Source organism: Nyctibius grandis, chromosome 1 (assembly GCF_013368605.1).
Source record: "Nyctibius grandis isolate bNycGra1 chromosome 1, bNycGra1.pri, whole genome shotgun sequence".
Lineage (NCBI taxonomy): Eukaryota > Metazoa > Chordata > Aves > Nyctibiiformes > Nyctibiidae > Nyctibius > Nyctibius grandis.
The window spans coordinates 46919634-46940604 of record NC_090658.1 but is presented as its reverse complement, the minus strand read 5'-3'; the positions used below and the strand labels follow the sequence as shown (position 1 = coordinate 46940604).

Sequence of the window (20971 nt, the reverse complement as noted above, 5' to 3'; positions counted from 1 at the left end):
GCCCACATCCCTAGCACACAGCCCAAGGAGCTACATCTCTCTTTCCATCTTTTAGCAAGGTGGGTAGAAAGTGTGGACCTTCAACAAGGCTCAGAGGAGCTGATGAGGTTGCTGTAAACTGTGCTGCCATGGGTGCTTGGAGGCACAGCACCTCAGGGCTGTAATGGTAAAAACCTGCAGGTTGCTCCAAGAAAAATGTGAGATTTGCACAAGTAACAGGATTAGTGCTCAGAGCTGCTCGAAGAGGGGTTCAGGGGCTTCCCCAGAGCTTCTGGAAGAGGTGTTGCAGGGCTTCCCCGGCACGTTGCAGCTCATGCTGGCCGTGACCAAATTTCCCAGAGCTCTGGCTAACAGCATCAGGCAGTTCTGGGGGACTTTTTCAGCCAAGTGCACTACCGCTGGCTAACCTGCCCTGCAGAGCATTTGAACCAGCTCCTCTGATCCTTCTTTCATGACACCGTTACACTGTGGGCAGCTGGTGCAGACCTAAAAGGGATAATAGCCCATGAAACCAAAGACCCCGCATCTGTGGGATTAACCAGGCTTCTATTAACAGCGCGATGGCTTGTTTTGTGAAATGACTGGGACAGCTACCCCTAGTATTTGGCAGAGCTTCACTGATCTAGGTGAAGGCAGAGCTTCACAGGTCCCAGGAAGTCTGTGTTTTTTCCCTGCCTGGCAAAATATTCTTGCTGATTTGGATTTTATACTGTTAATACTTTAAAAATACCGTTCTCTATGAGAAACAGCTTATTTCTTTAACCTGGTTTCTCTTTTCTCCAGACTTTACACAAGCAATAGCTCAGCAGCCCCATTTCAGATCATGACAGCTCCTGCTTCGGCTGGAAGCCAGTCTGCTGATCTGAAAGATGTGTTGACATGTAATTTTCCACTCCTACTACATATAAACTCTCTGCTATGCCCCCTTATTGCCTGGAGCCACAGAAAGGTGCAATGGCAAAACACTGCAAGTCAAAACCGTGTGTAAACTACCCATGCGATTACCCTGTGTCTTTCTGCGACCACACTCCACAAAATAACATCCGCGCTCGTTTTTCATTACCTGCTACTTTTTGTATAAAAATCAGGTTCTCTCTTTGCTGTCAACTTTGCTGTGGTCATTTCAGACAGAAATAAGACTGTTTCCCAGGCCAGGCTGCTCTCCTCTCTAGCAAGAAGCTCTCGACCTACCTGCCCACCTGGTTTGCTACCTGTAGGAGAGCAATAATAAGGATTAAGAGGCATAACTAAGATCCTCAGGGGAAAAGTGCTTTAAAAGGAAAAAGCATGTTTAGAATTTCAGTGTTATGGTTCGAATGGTGTCTTTATTTTGTTTTTTAATGAAGGGAAAAACCAAGCAAAATATGCAAGGGAAGAAATTTTAGTGTTAGTATCAGCCTCATAAGTATTGTAGTTCCTCATTCAGGAATCATATAATGACTGGCTACTCTCAGCCCATGGAAGTCTCTGCCATGAGGTACTGAAGCCAAAACTCATTAGGATTAAAAATATAATAATGTTTATACAGCTACGCTGAGAATATCCAGAGCTGCTCTGTTGAGGACGGGCAATGATTCTTGTCTGGCACATATGGAGCTGCTTGGCTCTAGCTGGAGGGGTGAGGGAGGAGCTGTCCTTCACGCAGGACAGTCTCAGCATCCTCCTCCAGAGCTGTCAAATGTCTCCGTAGCTGGTTTGGGATGGTGGCCGGCCTGGAGGGACATTGAGCCCTGTTGCCTGGTGGCTGCTGCACTGTAAACTTGAAGATTGATTGTGGCAGGCAGTGGAGAACGTGCCTGACAGCCACCACTGCTGTTCCATCAGCCTTGGGTAATGTGTGATTTTCACCATCAGCATCGCTGGGTGTCTCTGCGTGCTTCTGTTACAGGTCTTTTTACTCAAATGGTCCCCAGTTTTTGTTCCAAGTCTAGCTGCTGCCAACCCACCAAGCATTGTGGGATGTGTGTGCAAACCATCGGACAGGAGGGATGCGCTGAGAAGGAGAAACTGGAGTGTGAGTGTGAAGGTGCAGCTTACCTTGTAGCTGGGCGCTCATTTTCATACCAGCAAGGGATAGAGGACCAAAAACCAGTATGGTACAACGGAGAGGATGGGTGGAGACAGCTTCTAACAATATATGTTATTCACGAAGTGCTGACATCTTGCAGGCCAATATGAAGAGTGGATGCCTGCTCTGAAGAATGCAGAGTTTAGGGAAAAAATGCAGAAAATGGGAACTGACAGACTGCCTGCCAGGATCTGTTCATTGTTGTTCTGGCATTTCATGTGTGATGGCTGAGACATGGGTTAGTGATGGGGTGGAGGGTTTATGGGCACCCCCGAAGAAGTTTGGCCCTGCAAAATGTGAACCCTTTCTTCTTTCTCAGGAAGGGAAGCCATCAGAGACTATCCATATACCTCTGATACAGCTGCGTCTTCCTAAACTGTGGACAGAAATTCTTTGGGAAGGAAAAGCTGTAAATGATTGTTGCTCTAAAATGATACCTGGGAACAGCAGCAGCCTTTTCATAACTGCAACTGCCCAGCTAAAACTGTGCAGGTTGGCTCAAAATTACATTTTGTACAAAACAACATTTTCTAGAAGGAAAACAAATGCTGCAAACCCCAGACCTTGCCCATTTATATGAAATACACTAATGTCACCTGCTTGTATAGACTGAGCAGAATATCAGAGTAAGAAACCAGAGACCCTGTTAATTGGGGAGTAATCTGCTCTCCTCTCTAGCCAGCGCTGCTACGGCAGCCTTCTCTAGTGCCGTCTTCAGTTACAGGTGGTTTTATACCAATTGTCCCCTGTTATTTTCCAAGAAACGCCCTCCGTTACAGCAGGTGGTGCTGAGGGCATGGCTGGACCACAGTGGGACCACAGAGGTACCACTAAGGGCAATGGGAGAAGGCAGCGGGGACAACCCAGCTGCCACTGGAGCCCTCAGTGGGGATAATGAATGAGCGAGGCAGCTCCCGAATGTAATCCCCAGGATAGCACTGAGAGGGGGGAAACTGCTGCATCTGCCTGGTTTTCTTCCAGCGAAGCGTGTAGGCAAGGCTCCTGTATGTCTGCCTTGGTTAGGGCACCATGTGTGGCACAGCATGGCGAGCAGGTGCACTCAGAAGGAGCTCCTCACTCATATTTGAAGCTGTTGTGTGATGGTAGGCACATCAGGAGTGCTATTTCTGTGCCTGTTTTCCTGGTAGATACACTACCCAGGCTCTGTTCCCTTGTAGATCCATTGCCACCTACCCCTGAAAGCAGCTGGCAGAGCCAAAGGGAGCTAGAGAAGCTCTAACTGGTTTTAAAATGGAGCTTAATAGGTTTATGAACGCAGCTGTACAATGTGCCTGCCTGTAGCACCGGGCCCTGGATGCCAGTGCCATTGGACGCTCCTATTTGCATTTTCCTGAATCACAGAGGGGGACCCTAGATTTGCCCAATATCCTGCTGTCATGGGGCTGTTGCCATCACTGCAAGGGCTGAGGCGCTGTGAGGGCTGGAGGGAATATCCCAGCGCTTCTGCAAAGGTCAGGCAACATCTGGGCCCCTCTCACTCACGCCAGGGCACCACGGGGTTGCAAAGCCTCAACCGGTCCCCGTAAAAACCGAGAGCTGTATTCTGCTCAGTCTGAGCATTGATTAAACTAAGCCGGTGCGGTGATGTTGGCTGTATCGGGATTGCGTACATCTGCTGCACAGGCAGAGGTGCTGGGCATAACCACCGTCCCCTCACATTAAAGCCACCAGCACTTTTGTCACACCGAACGGTCTGAGCCAGCGTTTTCCATCCTGGCTATCCGTGTCAGCCGGCATTTTTTCATTTGTGCCGGCTACGGGACGCACAAGGCAAGGCAAAAATACTGTTTGCCTCCGTATGTAAAAAAAAAAAAAAGTCGTTTCCCACAACGGTGTCTGAAAATCCGTCAGTGCCCCCGTGTGTCGGAGCGGGGGCTGGAGGGGCGGCCGCGGAGCCGCTGGGCCGAGCCCTGCGCATGGCGGGGGGCAAGCAGGTTTGCAGCTACCCAAAGCGGGGCGTTCGCAGCCGGCCGGCCGGAGGGCTGGGGCTGGGCATCACCCTGTCTCCTCTCGGAGGGGCGCTGGAAGCGTGCGCGGTGCGGTGGCACCGCAGCGACCCACCCCGGGACGGCCGTACCCCGCAGCGGCAGCATTCGGGTGCGATGCCGTAGATACGGGGTGCGAGAGAGAAGGACGTACCCAGCAACCGCTGCCGGGCCGCGGGGCGCAGCCGTGGCGGGGAGCCGGGGCACGGCCGCGGCAGCGCGGCGGTGTCCGGGTGCGGGGACGCAGCGGGGCGAGGGCCGGCTGCGGAGGCCGCCCCGTTGCCTGCATTTACCGCCAAGGCTCTCAATTTCCCCCGCGGCCGCCTAACGCAGGGCTGGAGGAGGCGAATCCCATTCCGGCGTTCCCTGGAGATGGGTTTTTAAAGCAGATTAACGCAAAAATGGAGAGGGGTCCCTGTTGTCGCAGGCGCCTTCGCCTGCCCTCGGCAGCCCCCCTGCTGCTACCCATCGTTTTTGCGTGGCAGAAACAAGAGCGTAAATCAGCGGTTACCCCGCCGCGGTGTGGCACAACAAGGTGCTCTCGTCGCAAACGCCTGAGCTCTGACCCCCCGCGCGTAGTCTGGGGTCTTAAATACCCCCGGCAGGAGCTGGGCTGTGCCCCGCCGCCCCTCAGCAGGGAGGCAGGGCGGGTTCCCCGCCCCAGCTGGGGCAGGCAGCACCCGGGCTCCAGCACCCCTACTGCGGGACCCAAGGACGCTGCAGCCGGCGGCTGCCGGGGGGCGCCCGGTTCTGCGGGCGCCCTCACCCCGTTCGGGCCCGGTCAGGGGTCGCCCTGGTGCGGGGTGGGCTGGCAGCGCAGGGGAAGGGGGGGCTGCTGTGCACAGGGGGGGCCCGCGGTGCTGGGGCAGCGTGCTGGGCCCTGCTCCGGGCGAGCCCCGTGCCCGGCGCTGGGTGCTGCTCCCGAAATAGGGGAGGGGGTTTGGCGGGGCTGCGGTGCCTTGGTTTGGTCTATTCTATTCTATTCTATTCTATTCTATTCTATTCTATTCTATTCTATTCTATTCTATTCTATTCTATTCTATTCTATTCTATTCTAATTTTCATCACTTCACTTCACTTCACTTTTCACTTCATTCTCTGTGTTATACCCCCCGCTGGGCGGCGCTGCGGCCACTCGGGGCGGTGGAGCCCCCTCTCCCCCCGCACCCCCCCGGCCCGCCCGCGACGGTCCCGCGCGCGCCGTGACGCCAGCGAGGCGGTGGTGGTTGGGGAAGGGGGCGGTGGCGGCGGCGCGCCGCGATTGGCGCGGGGCGGGCGGGGGCGGGGCCGGGCGCCGCTGTTTGGATTTAAACGTTGCAGCGGGAGGGGGCGGGCCCAGCCGGCGGCGGCCCCCAGCGGCGGCGGCGGCGGCGGCGGCTCGGCTCACGGCCCCTGGCACCCACCGGCCCCGCCATGGTGGTGCCGGCGCGGCGCGTGAAGACGGAGTACATGAAGCGCTTCAAGGAGCCCAAGTGGGAGTCGTGCGGCGCCTGCTACCTGGAGCTGCTGCGCTACCGCCTCAGCCGCCGCCTCCTGGAGCAGGCGCACCGGCCCTGGCTGTGGGACGGCTGGGAGCAGGACAGCGGAGGCGGCGGCGGCGGCAGCAGCAGCAGCACCGCTGGGTCACCCTCGCCGCCGGGCGCCGACAGCCCCGCGGCCGTGCAGGAGGAGGAAGCGGCGGCGGCGCCGGCAGCGCCGAGCGAGGCCGGACGGGCGAGCCCTGGTACGGAGCGGCGGTAATGGCGGCGCCGGTGGGGGGGGGGTGGGTGTATATCTGGTGAGCTCGGGGGCGGCGAGCCGTGGGCGCTGCGGTCCGAGCTCCGGCTGGGCCGGAGGTGCCGCCCGCCGTCGAAGGCCAGGCGGGCCCTGACTCCTCCTCTGCGGGGGGCGTCAAAGATGGCTCCGTCCGGGCGGCCCAGCCGCGGTGTGGGGTGCCGCTCCCCGGCGGCGCCCGGTCCCTGCGGGATGCCCGCGCGGGGGGCACCCGGCCGCCGCCTGGCTCGTCCTACCGACCCTCGGGGCGGGGGTGTAGGCAGGGGCCCGGGCCGGGCCGTACCCGAGGACGGGTGTTGCAGGGCCAGCGCTGAGGGAAGCGGGAGTCGGGTTCCGTGTGAGACAGGCGGGGCGGGGCGGTGGGCTCGCTGCTCGGTACCCGCCTGACGAGGCAGTGGGAAAGCCAGACCAGGGAGGGCTCGGGGGTGAAACCTCCCATCAGCCGGGGCCCGGGGACTTGGCGAAGCGCTCGCCCTTCCCAACTGAAGGCAATAGCGTGCTGTCAGTGGGATCCTTGCGAGGCCTTGGGTGCTGCATCGGAGGCGTCTCTATGAAGAGCCAAGTAGTGGCAACCCTCTTCCTGAGTCACGGCCACTTATGTAAACGGTTGCCATGGGAGTGGAGCATCTCTGCTGTTGCATAAGCAGGTTTGCTGGCCAAAGCAGTGGCAAGTTGGACTGTGTGCCAGAGATGGGCACTTAATGTGATTGGCTTCCCTGGATCTGCACATGTAATCCATCTCAGCTGAATGCTTGGTTCTTAATGCTGCCTGAGATTTGGTCTTGGGTTTGCAGCTGAGTGCAGACAACTCTGTAGGTCTAAGCAGGTGCAGAGCTGATAATATTTTGCTCTCTTCTAGTATATCTTGCCTTTTGATGTCTCAAGAATTAACTATGCTGAGTGGGTAGACAGGTGGCAACACTGTCAAGCTTCCCAAGCTGCTATTATCCCATAGCATGTTGCCTCTTGCCTGTAACGAAAGAAAACTTTATCTGGCAGCCATTGATTGTTTTGCAATGTATTTTGAATCAGCTGTATATCTGTTGTACAGTAGCAGGGGAAATCCTTGATAATTGTTCAATTAAGCCTCATGCTGCCTGGGGGTCCTTCTGGGGTTAGATGTGCTTGTTTGGAGTGGGTAAACTAATCAGTTTCAATGTCTCGTGAGGCCTGAGCTTACCAGAATGATCTGTATTCTGATACTCAAGGCTAACCTGCATTCATTGTCATTAAGAATACCATGTTACACAAAAGCTTTAGCTACACTCTCATGTGCTCAAGAGGCCTGGTGCTTTGGAGCATGCTAGTGATGTAAGGTTTTGCAGTGAGCTCTAGTCCTCATGGCTGGGTGGGCCTGCCTGGTACCCAGCCCCCCATATGGGGGTGCACACAGCTGTTGGCTGCCAGGGTAATGCACCCCACCTCCCCAAAGTTGTACAGTGATGGAAGTACCCCAGTTAACCAGTATGTAACAAGTATTTGTGGGTCTAATCTTGCTTTCCTCAAGCAGGGCTTTGTAGTGCCTTGAGGATGTTAGACTGGGGGGCGTATGTGCGGAAGAAGTACGTAGCATCTCAGAAGCACTAAAGTATTGCAAAAGAGGAGGGAATGATTGCCTGGGAAAAGGTGATGTGTTCTGATGAGTAGTCTAAAGGCTTGGCTTCTAGTGAGAGGAGGGTGGGAGCTGTTGAAGCTGCACTCAGAAATTTGCGTTCCCACCTTTTCTGATGGAGTTTGAACATGTGCCAATCTCAAGCAGTTGTGGTAGGGACTAGAATTTAATTCTTCTGCTCGTTGAGCCAGCGGGGTGGAGCAGGTAGCCTGCTACAATCTAGATGGGAGTGGCAGTTGCCAAGGCCTAGAGGCTGCTGGCTAGGGCACTCTGCTCAGTCCTTGGCCTGCTCCCTGCTGCTCTCCCCAACTCCTCTCTGGGAAGAGATCTGGCTGGAGTTACTTGGTAGCCTGATTCTGGTCGGGTCAGTTTTGGCAGTGGATTAAAGCTTGATAGTTGTGGATGTGTTGCTCATGCAGGCACTTTCTGTGGTCAGTGATAGTGTGTGTAACTATCCAGTGTATGCATAGTTGTGTCCTCAGTACTGTATCGGTGGCAAAGGGACTGTGGAGCAACAGTGGTCTGTCAAGCTATAGGGTTTTGGGCAGTTGTGCATATAGCTGATGCAACTTTGCCACAGCTGCTATAACAGAATACATAATGTTCTATTAGGTCCTTGCTATTTTATACTTACAATGGGAGAAAAATCTCTGCCTAACATGCATTTCTTTGCTAAGTGGCTTAGGGTGAATGTTTTTCTAAGTTCTGCCAGTGTTTAAGAGCTTTGCAAGTTCTTAACAAAAGGACTGAAAACAGCTCTGCTTAGGCAGCTGGATTAAGTGGAAATTTATTGTATATTATCATGTACACTAACATGTAAGCAAGCAACTCATTCAGTATTGGACAATTATAAGGATGTATTTTTCTTTTGCTTAGCAGCTGGCTAATTAAAAACGCAGAGGAGATAACATAGAAACTACCACTCTGTGAATCTTCCATTATTCAACTGCTTTTTTCTGGAAGAACTTAATTACTGTGGGGGTAGCTGAGTGTGCTCATGTTGATGACATCTTTTGTCTTCTGAATCTGTCATCCACCCACATGCTGCAGCATCCTGGTTGTTACCTGGCTACTGCTGCTTCCTTATGTTCTGTGGGGAACCTGATTTCTGGCTGAGTGGTATCGACAGTGCTTGTGGCCAAGCATGTTTGGCCAGCACTAATATTGCCTAGTATTAGGCAATTTGTAATGGTGTTTGTGGCCACTGTTGCTTCTTTCACTCATTAAGATGAGCCTGGGTGTGTTTGTAAAGCAGCTTGTAAATGCTTCTGGGGTGTGTAGTGAAAGCTGATATATGCAGCTTGACTTCAAGGTTTAGTGGTGTTGGTCTAAAGTACTACCAACATGAACACCTGGGACAGCATGTCGGACAAATGCATTTTGTCACTGTTACTCATGCTTAAGCTACAGCTGAGTGACACTAAACTGTGCTTGGTTGTAACTTTAGGTTAATTCCTTCTGGCCCTTCACTTGCAGCAACTGTTTGTGGGACTGTTCTGTAGAACATGCCCAGGCACAGATGTGCCTTAAACATAATCCAACAAAATCTTGACCTAATCCAACTGGTCTGCTTGACACATACTCAAAACTGTCAACAGAACCCAGTGGGCTGGTAAGTGAAAGACAGGAGCTCTTGGCAACAGCTCTGCTGTCAGACCTGTTGTTTGTGAAATGATACCGCTGTGCACACATGCAGGATGAAGGCATGCTTCAGTCCTCATTGCTGTTTTGCCTTCAGTGTTTTTGTGCAGAGGTCTTAAATGACAGCAGTGACATGCTGGTATCAAAGCAGTTGTCACACAGTAGTTGGAAAGTGACTGATCTGGATTAGTGCAACTCAGCAGAAGATCCGATTTCAAACTTGTTCCCTGATCTTGTGTGCCATAATGTTGCAGGTGTATTTGCTGGCTGAAGAACATGGGAAGGAGTAGCTTGTGGTGGGGGAAGAAGGCAATAGTGTCAGTTCAGGGGTTTATAGTACTGTGATTCAAAGTTGCTCCAATTCCTTTGGTTGGAAACAAGCTTTGCTATCAAGCCAAGCCAGTTATTGCTTTCTGAACTCTAATGCAGATGAAGCTTGTGTGAATCTAATCAACTCTGAACTGCTGTGGTGCTGGTAGCTCCAATACTGCCTCATACAAGATCTGTCTTGAAGCAATGATGTTGCAATCTGTTTCAGCTGTAGTAACTACTTTCTACCCAGCTATAATCAGTTCATACCCACAACTGCCCAGCTTTAAGAGGCCTTGGAGACCTGCCCTGTTTGGAGAGGTGTTTGTATTAAAGCAGGAAACTCAGAGCTCTGCCCATAGTAGTTTTAAGCACAAAGTGCTTCTCCCGAACCTGAGGTAGTGCTGTAAGGAGCAAACATCTCCATACAGAGATAATACTGTTGACCCCTAGGACCTGTGGGTCTCATCAGAAGGTTGTTGATACTTCTAGCAAGTCAGCAGAGCCTTTGAAATGGGAGTCTGGTCTGCCCCATAGAGCATGCAGTACTGTGGGAGGGAGGGAAGCTCCACTTGAGCTTTTCCTGCTTGAGCCCTGGAGGGGAGCAGTTATGCAAGCTGGGCAATGCAGCAGGGTTTAAGTGACCTCTTCTGGGCAGGAGCTTTCAACAGCCATATTGGGTGGGCCTGGGCAGCCTTGTTCTGCCTGCTAAGCACTTAATCCCCTCCTGTTCACTGTGCTGTACTTAGCATCCACGATGTGGGTTTCAATGTTCCTAGCTTTTTCCCCTCTCCTGTCTAATCCCTGTAATGCTGCAGCCAGTCAGTTCTGAGTTTCCAGTGTCTGCTGGAGCTGGCAGACAGCATGGGAAGGAGATGGGTAGGTGTTGCTGGTGGCCGGGCTCCATGAGCAGCTGGGTCTAACTCCTTCCCTGCTATCAACTGCTGCTTTTCTACCTTCCTGTGAAAAGGGGTGCCTAACAAAATGGCATGGATGTAAACTATAGTTTAACAGTTATTTAAATCTTTTAAATAAAAGATATCTGCATTGTGCCTTCCCAGCTGAGTTCTGTATAAATGCACTGTAGGAGTGAATTCAGCGAAATCCCTGCTCTGATAGCAGGTGCTGATAAGGTGCTATAGTACGCTCTGGCATACAGCATTTACTGTAAGACTGTGTGCAGGACTCTGTGCCATTTACCCATATGCTTTTATTGCTATTTTGGGACAAGCTGGCTCAAGCATTTCTGCACCAGCTGGGACTGCATCTTAGTGAGCAGCATCCCCAGGCATGGCTGTTGCCTTGAAGTGGTATCTTAAAGCTAGAGTATCTGTGCAATTGCAGAGTCCCTACTTCCCTGTATTTTTAAGTCTCTAAATGCCACCTCTGCTCCTCATGAACTCCCTGTTGTTCCATTCTCCTTAGTAGAGAAGGAGGATGCCATTTTCCCTTGAACAGGGAATGGAACAGCTTCCCCAAGTAAAAGCACTTCTGTTTCAGAATTGACAGCAGTATGTCCCCCTTCAGTGTTTTATTTTCTCAAAACAGTGCTTCCTTCTGGTAATGGACCTAGCCAGTCCCTTCTTAGGAGTGGGCTGTGTAGAGAGATGTGTGGATAATATTTTGTAAGGGGATAGCTCTGTGATGAATGAGCTGCCTTGTTAGAGGTGGAAGCTGTGTGTCCCAGAGCCCAGGACACTATGCAAAGCAGGTCTTTTCCTGCATTGAGGTCACTGCTGCTTGCTTTTTATCCAGCCTTGGCTGTAATGACTGAAACTTTGTGCACCCAGCATTTAGATATGTGAAATGCATCTGGCCATTTTTTGTTTTCTGTCACTTTGGCCTTGACTAATCTTCTTGGTGGTTTTGTGTGGACACTCAACTGAATTCTTAACAAATACAGCTCCAAGTAGTTCAACACTGCTGGCTACTCTTAACCACGTACTCAGCTGTACTGCAGTATCATCTGTAGCTGAATGCTGCACCTGCACAGCTAGGAAGACATATGTATAGGCTGGCCTGAACAGGGCCCGGCACCAGGGCCTCTGGTGGTTGGCAGCAAGTAGAAAACGTGCTGGCAAGACACAGAGCTAGCAAGAGAGCATGAGGCTCACCTTGTGGGAATGTTGGGGCATGTGGCAGGTCTTCATGTCTTTACGCTACAAGCGCAAAGTGAATGTAAGAGTAAATGGATGCTTAACCAGTGTGCCAGGCAGGTAACTTAATTCATCAGAGCTGGATGGATGCAGAAGTGAAATTTAAGCAGTGTTGGATTGGGCATGTACTTGCTTGACTAGATAAATCATAGCAATTAGCAAGAATGATTGCTGTTTTGTCACAGGATTGGCAAGCCCTTCTGCTTTTAATGAAGACACTTAGATAAAATTTGTTCTAGTTGTTTGTGGTCAATCTCTCAATATGTAAGCAAGCCTTAAACTAGATGAACTCCTTCTATGCCAGTAGAGAAATTCCCTCTGTACACACCAGCGTATGCTGGTGGTGGCTGAAAGCATCAAGACTTGGAACAGAGGTAGCTTGCAGCTGGTTTCTACCACAACCGGAAAGAGATGGTGTGGCAGAAAACTTGCAAGTTCAGCATGTTTATGTCAGCAGAGTTTGAACGCATCACTGTGCGTCTAGCAGAGGCAGCATCTAATGCTCAAAGGTGGACACTTGAAGGGAATCACTTACTAGTGGACTGCTGTGCTGCTAGGTTAATAAAAGGCTTCAGTTGCCTTTTACATAAAAGGCATCATTGGCCTAAAAGTCACAGAGACTTCAGGTCACAATCTCTGCTTATGCCCGCCATGCTTACGGGTCATGTTTAGTGTCTAGCATACACCTCCAACTTGTCCACACTACTGCTGAAGATTTGCAGCATGGAGAACTAAACCAGGGTTCTGTGTATTACTTTTTTCCAAAGTCTTATTTCACTACGGTACGGTAAGCAGTATATTGGATTAGTATTAACAGAATAGTTCAAGACCTCTTGTCACCAGTTTGTAACACCTTACAGATCTCAAAGATGCAAAAAATCTTTGGCAAGTCTTTTCCAGTCAGTAATTGTTATCCATGCACACTGACTATATTTAATGAAGTTATAAAACAGACTTGGTCAAAATGACTTATAACCTTATTGTAAAACTAAAACTGTAAGGCATGAATTTCTTACCAGCCTTTCTCTTAGACTTCAGATGAAGCAAGCCAATTGATATAGCACTGCAGGACTTCATAAATCTAAGACCCAGATTTTTGTATATAAGAAGTGTTCAGGAAATGTCAAGAACTGCTAGCTGTGAGGCACCACAAAGGAAAACTTGTTCCTCCATAGCTCTATAATGCAAGAAGATGAGATCTTATGGAACAGTTGTTTCCCTGTGTTTTTATTATTTAATGTCTTATATAATGCTGATTCAGCCTTCAGTGTTGATCTACATCTGCAAATTAACAATGATACAGACTTTAAATTCTCCCTCACAAACCCTACTCTACATACCCAACGCCTGGAGGACAAATGCGGGACCCTTGTTATAGCAGGTTTTTTAGCATGTGGTGGGGAAATGAGCCTCGGAGGGTATTGCCTGCAGAGTGCAGTACTTCAAATGTAAAATGTACTTCACAGAACAGATAGCAAGGGTGTTGTCTATCACTTTAAGCCTTTGCTTCATATTCCACTCTCCTCCATAAACAGAAAACCATATCCAGATGTACATATAATCAGGGAGCTTGAAAATGAATCACTTTTTTTCTTTCAGTGGAAGCTCATAATACCAGGGATTTAGTATTTCACATACTCTTATCAGATGATCTCTGGCTGGCAGCATCTACATGGCATTCAGCAATCCATCTGTTTGCTGTCTGAAAGATGGAAGTATGTAAGAGTGAATACAGAAGATCACTGGAAACAGTCTTACTACATGTAAAATACTGCCTGGAGCTATTGAGTATCTGTAGCCTCACTAGTGAAAGGCATGTTTAAGTATGTGAAAGCTGATGTACAGAGGGATGGGCTTGGAAATATTGTAGTCACTAAAGCAAGCCTGAAGGCATTTAAGCAAGGTATAATCGCTTGCTAAGAAAGTAATGACTACTTTCATTTCTAAAAAAAAGCATGCTTCAGTGATGTATCCAGACAGGCTGTGCAAATTGGACATTAATATGTTGTCATTGGGAGCTTAAAGCATAACATTATTTTTTTCTTTAGAGAAAGAAAGAGAAGATCAGGAAAAGCAGCAGAGGGAAGAGCAAGAAAAAGCTGTAGAACACACTTCTGCAAAGGAAGCAGACAAAACCAGCCGTACAGGACGACGTCCGAGTCGAAGTGCCTTGTCCAGTCGTAATGATCGAAGATCAGCCAGAAGTCCTCAAAAGACAGATGCACCAAAGGAGAATAAACATCCATTTGCTCTGTATGGGTGGGGAGAAAGACAGACAGATACTGGAAGCCAGAAAACTCACAATGTCTGTGCTTCTGCTTCAGCAAATGAAGTAAGTAAAAGCTGCTGTTTCATTAAATGGGCAGTGACTGCTTAGTGCCTGGGTAAGACATGTATCTAATATCTAGGTAAAACTTCTCAGGGATGCCTTTATTTGAGTGCACGGAGATTCTAGCAATAAATTCTAAAAAAAAATTTAAAAATTCTAGCAATAAACCTGAAGAGGTTTGACATGTCCAAATCAAATAGCTGTTAACTGTTAATCAGTTTTGAAAGTTCCATGTTTGACTAATACTTGCAAGTTCTGATTAAAAACTTGGCTATCTTGTTTCTGGCTGTTACAGCGTTACCAGCAAACTGGCTGTTATAAATGTATTTCTGCATTCTGAACTCATGAAAACAAGAGAAAAGCAGCAGGCAGTTAGCACAGGCATCCCACAGCACGGCAGGTATATAAACACTGGGGTAGTGCTTGTGCTGTGAAAGAGTGACTTTTCCTGGGGCACTTCCCAGGAACAGGAGCCTCACTGAGAAGGTATGAATGCTTTGCTGTTAAAATGTCTGCCTAGCAGCCTGTTTCAGTGGGTTGCCAGCAAGGAACTTTTTGCTGACAGCAGAATGGTCTATTGGATGGCTGATGGATTGCATGGTTGATGTAAATATTAGCAAAATAGCACAAATAAAATTGATGTGGTCACAGACAGTACCAGAATTCTGCTGTAGTGGGCTTAGCAAGAAACACAAAGGTTGGAGAGTTACACCAGATCCATTTCTATAACTCTCCTGGGCTGGTAAAACATAATCATTAATGTATCCCTGCCAGCATCTTGTCTTTATCTTGCCACTAATCTGAATCTATGACCGAAGATATCTGAAGATTAAGGTTAGTGGTGGTCTTGATCTATAAGATAGAGGTGACTTCTGATGAGCTGTTTTGGAAGGGGTTTGAAGCATAGTCTTTTTCTTCCTGGACAGCTCAGCCCTTTGAGGAAAATGAGGAACTTGGGCCTTGCAGCCCTTGAAAGAAGCTGCCCTTCCTGATAATGGATACTGTTACTGGATTGATAAGCTTTGGTCAGTGGTGGAAACAGTTGACTGGTTTATGTTGAAGCCTCATAGAGGTTGATGCCTGACTTGAGCAGAGATATTTATACTTTCTCTTACTTCTATTTCTTATGCTAGAAACAGTTACAGGACCTCTAAGATCAGGTCTTGAGTTTGGAGTGAATGGGCAGGACACTTCTGAGACACTTCCAATTATGGATATTTCTTTAAGTGGGAACTGACTACTTACTGCCTGGCCAGGTCACTTTCTTGAATGTTTGAAAGGTCTTACTTTCCCCTAATTGTGAGATGGGAGACAGCATTTTAAATCTGAAGAGAGAAGCAAGCAAACGTAGACGCTGGCTCTTAAGATTAAATTTGGGGAAAATATGATTTATTTATATAAGAATGTATGTAGATGTGCCTGCAGCATGCTCTCAAAACTAAGTTCATCAGTCTCTAGTAAGAAGTCTCTAGGGATTGGTCTTACTACTATGCCTTAGGTTTTAAGGGATGCTTGGGTATATTGAGGGATGTGTAAGAATTTAAAATAGTGGAAAGAGGAGAATTGAGGTTTTTAGAATATGTCAGAGTAAGACTGAGAAACGTTCAAGGTTTTTGGAATTGTTTAATGGTGTGAAGTGGGAAAGATAATGCAGAAGAGAATTTGAGGCATTTTATCAAATTTCTGTGCTTCTCTTCTGTTAGTGGTACAAATTACAGAAGAAAATATAATGTTGCTAGCAAACCCTGTTTCTTCAAGATGGGGACTGGGACAAATACAAAGTAATCCTCAGCTTTCGGTGGGGCATGGGTTCCTAGGCTGTTTTCCTCCTGTAATACTAACTCTGGTCTTTTAGATTCATGAATCTGCTCGACGAGCAAAGAACAGGAGACAAGTGGAGAAAAGGAAGCTGTCTCAGAGGCAAGTACGATCAGCAGAAGCAGAGAAAGCTTGGCGAATAAAGCCCTCCCCACCAGACAACCCTTGGATGACAGAGTATATGAGATGCTATTCAGCAAGAGCTCGGTGAATTTGGATTCCCTTAGGCATCTTCAAAAGAAGTTGCACATATCAGGACACTAGTGCAAGGAACCAAACTATTTATGCAAGGTTTTTATAGGGAGTTTCCAACTGTTAAAATATTTGTTACAATATTTTTATCTTGGCTACCTACCTCACAGTGAGGTGTATCATTGGAGCCATAACATTTGAACAGGCTTTTAGATATAGCTACCCAAACTTTTGAACAATTCCCCTTTTGGGAATCTTTCTAATGCGTCAGATTATTTGTTTTGGGGATGGGAGGAGGGAACCTTAGCACACAGGGAGTCAAAGCAAACACTTCTTTGATCTTGGTTAGAAATAAGATCTGTTGTCCCTTATTTTAAAAGTCCAAGAGGTGGTGTTAAGGAAAGACTTATAGGTGTGATGGAGGTGCCTTTGCATTTATAGTACCATTTGATTTTAATACTTCTACCAAAATAAGTATATTAAGACAGGAAAGCCAGTGGGTCTAGTAAACAGCACTATTAAATGTAGATGTTTTAGGCAGGCAAATACCAAGTATTGCCTGTATATATAAAATTTAAAAAAACCTTGTTTGATTAGTGAATCTGCTGATGCCAGCTTTTATTGCTGTTTCTGAAGTCATTAAACTAAACTAATTTTCAGGGCCAGAAACAGCTACAGGGTTGTTTTGCTGTGTTGCTGTGCCTGTTGTACCAAATAACTGATGTAGACAATCATCTGATAGCTGCTGCTCAATAGGCAGTTGCTTGTTCTACTGGTATCAAGTTGTATCACTGTATTAAGCTTGTGGTCACACTTACTCTCTGCTTGATCATGTAATTGTCAGTTTATTGAAGGAGAGGACTGGCTCCTGTCTAGTGAAGTCTCTTTTTAACACTTAATATCTGTTATGCTCAGTGGGGGTCAGAGTGCAATATGCATTCCATTTGGTGGTATTGTACAAGTATACTGTTAAAGGCTTTAAACTTGAAAATCATGTTGATAAAACTTGTAGATGATGTCCTGAGAAGCTTTCTGCCTCTCAAAATTAGTGGAGGACTCCTCATTATAGGGGGGGTGAGGGGTGTACCCTGGAACACTCTCACTTTGAACTTCTACATAGTAAGACAGTCATTGTTTGTGAGATCCTCTGTGTTTGTCCCCCCACGCCAAGCTGCTGTAAATGCATTTTTTCAGTTTGATAACTAAGCTTTGGGCAGATTATTGCTGTAGTTGTGAGCTTCAAAATTTTGTTCAGATGTGTTGTGTTTTAGTTACATATGTTGGTTATCTCAGTTTAATTGTTTTGAAGCTTGTGTTTTACAGACTGGACACCTTCTCACAGGAAGCACACTTGCACTTCTGCAGCAGAAACCTGCACTAGTCTTAGCTTCATTCCACAATCTCAGTGAGTAAGCAGGACTCTAGAATTACTACTGCAACATAGTTACATGCTTAGTGAAAAGTACAATTGTAAGTCTTAATGAAAGTTAAGTAATCATGCAAAGGGACCAAGGACTGCTGCCTCCTAGTGTTAATTACATCAGTGAAGGTTTCATTAATCTCAGTTTTAATCTTGCTAAGATGTCCTAGAATCCATGAAATGATAATCTGATTTTTTCCTGCCTTTTAAGCATAAAGCTATAAAAATACAGACAACTCTTGTTCAGGCTACCTACTAGAGATCTTACAGCTCTTAAGTCTGGGAATGCAAAGTATGATGAAGTATGTTTTATACACAGCAAAATTGCTGTATTCCAACTTTGAAGTAAACTACAGGCTACAACTTCCTAAAACTTTAGAGCAGTGCCCAAAACTGAGGCAAACTATTCCAGAGGATGCCTTTATTCCATATGATATTCCTTTAATTTCCTTTAATGCTGTGTTTTCCCCTTTAAATAACTGCTATAAATATGCTTAAGTTGCTTCTGATGCTGTTTCAATTCAGAAACCCACCCTAGCTTTGAACACCACTATCAAAGCACTAACTCAGTAGTGTTTTACAGCCTTATTCAATAAAAACTCCGCCTGTTCCTGTTGCCCAGAATCCTGTATACACCTCTGGCTGGGTAGGCTTTATGTAACTACAGCAGGTGGACTGTGCCCTCAGAGCATTTTGTCACATTAAACAGGTTTCTTGATTGTGTAAAACAGGACTCATGTTGCTGTGCTTTCAAAGACAGTTTCTACAGTTCTCTCTTCCCACTGAGAATGAAGGAGCCAAGATGATTTTGTGTCTGGCTTGAGTGCTCATTTTGGATTAGATGAATCTTCCATTAGATGTTGCTTTCCAATAACTATAGAAGTCTTCTGCCTTGGATACTAGGTACCAACTTTAAAACCTCTCAAACCGGCTTGTTCAGGTGTTCTACAGAGCATGAGAATCTTCAACAGCATCAAGGCTGCTGTGTACTGAGGAAATGATCTAGTTGTTATCCTTGTTCGGTCAAGAGCTGTTCCCCACCAAAACAATTTGGTAGAAGATAGTAGTGACACTCATCAGGTCACGTGAGTCACTGTCATGCTTTTTCAAATGGTCTGTAGCTAAAAATAATCCTGTGTGCTATGTTGGTATTATCTTGGTTTAAGTAATATAATGCCTGAAGTGAGGGGTAAATTATTCTGCAAATCAGGTAGCCTTCCTGCATTTGGGCATTGTTTGGCTAAAAAAAGGCTAGAAGGCTTGCTTAAACTATGAGAAATAGTATAGTTCTGATCACTGCAAGTTTTATATGCAAAATATTTGGCATGTGCCAGGCTGAAGTCTGGAAAACTGTTATTTTAGTGTTTTGATGTTAACAAATGAAAAGCCAATTTACTTGGAAAGCAGAACTTTTCAAGTGTAAAAGCTTTAACTATATTCCATAGATTCTTACAGGAGGTGGCTGTTTTCTATCAAATTGGACTCACTAAAAATGGAAAACCTAGTGAATGTCACCCTATTAATTAAGGAAGTTCTGAACTTTGTCTTGCATGGACTCTTGAATTCAGCCAAGTGATGAACACTTCTCACTCCTCCTTTAGAAGAAAAATTTTCTAAGAACACAGTAAATACTCAGTTGTCCAAAGTGTTCATTAAAGTAACTGTTTATTCCTTTTTGTTTCTGAAAGTACTTAGCTAAGTGAACCAAGACTTTTACAGTGTGTAATGCTGCAATTTAACTATAGTGTTGTGAAGACTAGTGTTTACAGTGTAAAATGTTACAATGAAAACTGCATAAGAATGTCCCTGTAAAATACAGTAGCATGCCTGTTCAGTCACTGCTGTCACATCTTTGCAACTATGAATTACAGACTTTCACTGGAAGCTGAGATAGCCAAGGTTATAGCTAAAAACTTAGAGCCAAACTTAACAAAACTGAGGAACAGCCCTGAATTTTTGGTGAGAACTTTATCCAGGTAGCAAATGCATATTTTAATCAAATTTTTAACATGTAGGGAAGCATATCTTGGTTTTTTTTTTTTTAATTTTTTAATGGTATAATGCAGTGCCACTGAACTATAAAGGCCTCTCTGACTTTCTTTATAACTCTGATAGGGACCAAAAGCTAGCAATCTGAGGGCCTTATATGTGGTAACCTGGATATTCCAGTTTGTTTTCCAGCTCAGTTAGTGCACTCAGCAGCAAAGCCATATATGGAGCCTGATTCAACACCTTGATGGTAGCCCCTGTAAAACTAGGGGTACAAGTGAAGGGGAAGCTGCCTCAGCTATTGTTAGCACTGAATTCACTTTAAAAACTATAGGGAAATACCATCTAAGCTTGAAGCAATATGTGTTTTTTAAAGTTTTTAAACAGTATTTGTTTTTAATGCTTCTGTATTGTCTATCTTTAATAGCATAGTGTCAACTTGCATATGTGAATAAAATGAGTGACACAAAGTGCCTTGACTGCTTGTACTGTAGCTTTGGGGGTCTCAGGTTTTCCATTACTGGGTGCTTTAGTCTCTGAATACAAACTGGCTTCTGCTTGTTCCATGTATTCTCTCCTGAAAAGTATATGACAGGCTTCTATAATGACTGGTGTTGAGTAAAGGGTTAGATTACAGTTACAAGTCTAGCTGAGAGCTGAGCTTGTTTCCTATGTTCCTCCTGTAACTCCCCCACAGATTCTTAATACTCTTTTTCCATCTGACTGGCTTTTTCTACCACTAGCAAGGGAAAAAATAGAGCCTAAAATATAATAGCTGTCTGAAGCGGTATGCATGCTGATGCCTTTGGTAATCTTAATTTAGAACTTGGTGGAAAAAGAGGGTAACATGAGGAAAAAAAACAGGAAGCTGCATCCCTAAGAACAAGTATAATCTTGTAAATGGGAAATTTTAAGCAATTAAAGGATGGCTACATTGAAGTTCTATATGCTGCTGGTTCTACAGTAAATGAAGGGAACAAAGCTACCTCATTTTTACTCTGTGGATTTACAGCATATTTCTTGAGATTTTATAGTGTTTAATACTTTCAGGATATAGAATATAATGCAAATGAGTGAGTTGCACAGAGTAATCAAACTTTTTTTTATAGCATTCATTTTTTAAGGACATATGGGGGCTGTATACTTTTGAGCCCTAAGATACCTAGTTGAATACAGAGAATGCAAGAGATGGGTCACCTGTGAATTGCCTAATAGCCTGGAGAAGTTTTAAGTGCAGATACATTCTGTATTTTCCCCTTGCTTAATGCTTTAAAAAAAAGCTAAGCTTCTGAAGCTGTGTTCTCCAAGAGCTCTCAGAGACACAAGGCAGCTGTAACCTCTCAAGGACACACAGGAAGGAAGTGAGGTGCTGTTCCTCTCTAACAGGGATGGCAGCAACAGTGTTGCAGGTTTGGGGCCCTCCCATGTCACAGGCAAAGCTGCTACCAGAGAGTGCAATGAGGGCCCTGCTCCTGGAAAATACACTGAAGAACTCCAGCTCCTTTGGCAGCTGCTGCTGCTTTCCTAGCCCCATCCTGACTATGCAATGAATTTAGCAGAAGTGGTTTTTCAAGACCATCTAACACTTGTCACATTACAGACTTCACTTAGCAGGCAAAACTTGTACAAGTAAGTAGAATTTGCTGAAAGACACCTAG

General features: G+C 46.5%; 1 protein-coding gene across 1 annotated transcript; it reads left to right on the top strand.

Annotated features, from left to right (window-relative positions):
• The first annotated feature begins 5428 nt into the window (after positions 1 to 5428).
• Positions 5429 to 16979, top strand: CCSAP (centriole, cilia and spindle associated protein). Its single transcript, XM_068411553.1, has 3 exons — positions 5429 to 5797; positions 13614 to 13897; positions 15750 to 16979. The coding sequence occupies exons 1-3, from the start codon at positions 5488 to 5490 to the stop codon at positions 15921 to 15923; spliced, it is 768 nt and encodes a 255-aa protein (XP_068267654.1). The 5' UTR covers positions 5429 to 5487; the 3' UTR covers positions 15924 to 16979.
• The last annotated feature ends 3992 nt before the right edge of the window (positions 16980 to 20971 follow it).

What these genes read in the sequence shown, in the direction of transcription:
- CCSAP (XM_068411553.1), top strand. Translation starts at nt 5,488, where the DNA reads ATGGTGGTGCCGGCGCGGCGCGTGAAGACGGAGTACATGAAGCGCTTC. An exon ending in GGCCGGACGGGCGAGCCCTG is followed by an intron (nt 5,798 to 13,613) that starts GTACGGAGCGGC and finishes TTTTTTCTTTAG; the next exon opens with AGAAAGAAAGAGAAGATCAG. An exon ending in CTTCTGCTTCAGCAAATGAA is followed by an intron (nt 13,898 to 15,749) that starts GTAAGTAAAAGC and finishes CTGGTCTTTTAG; the next exon opens with ATTCATGAATCTGCTCGACG.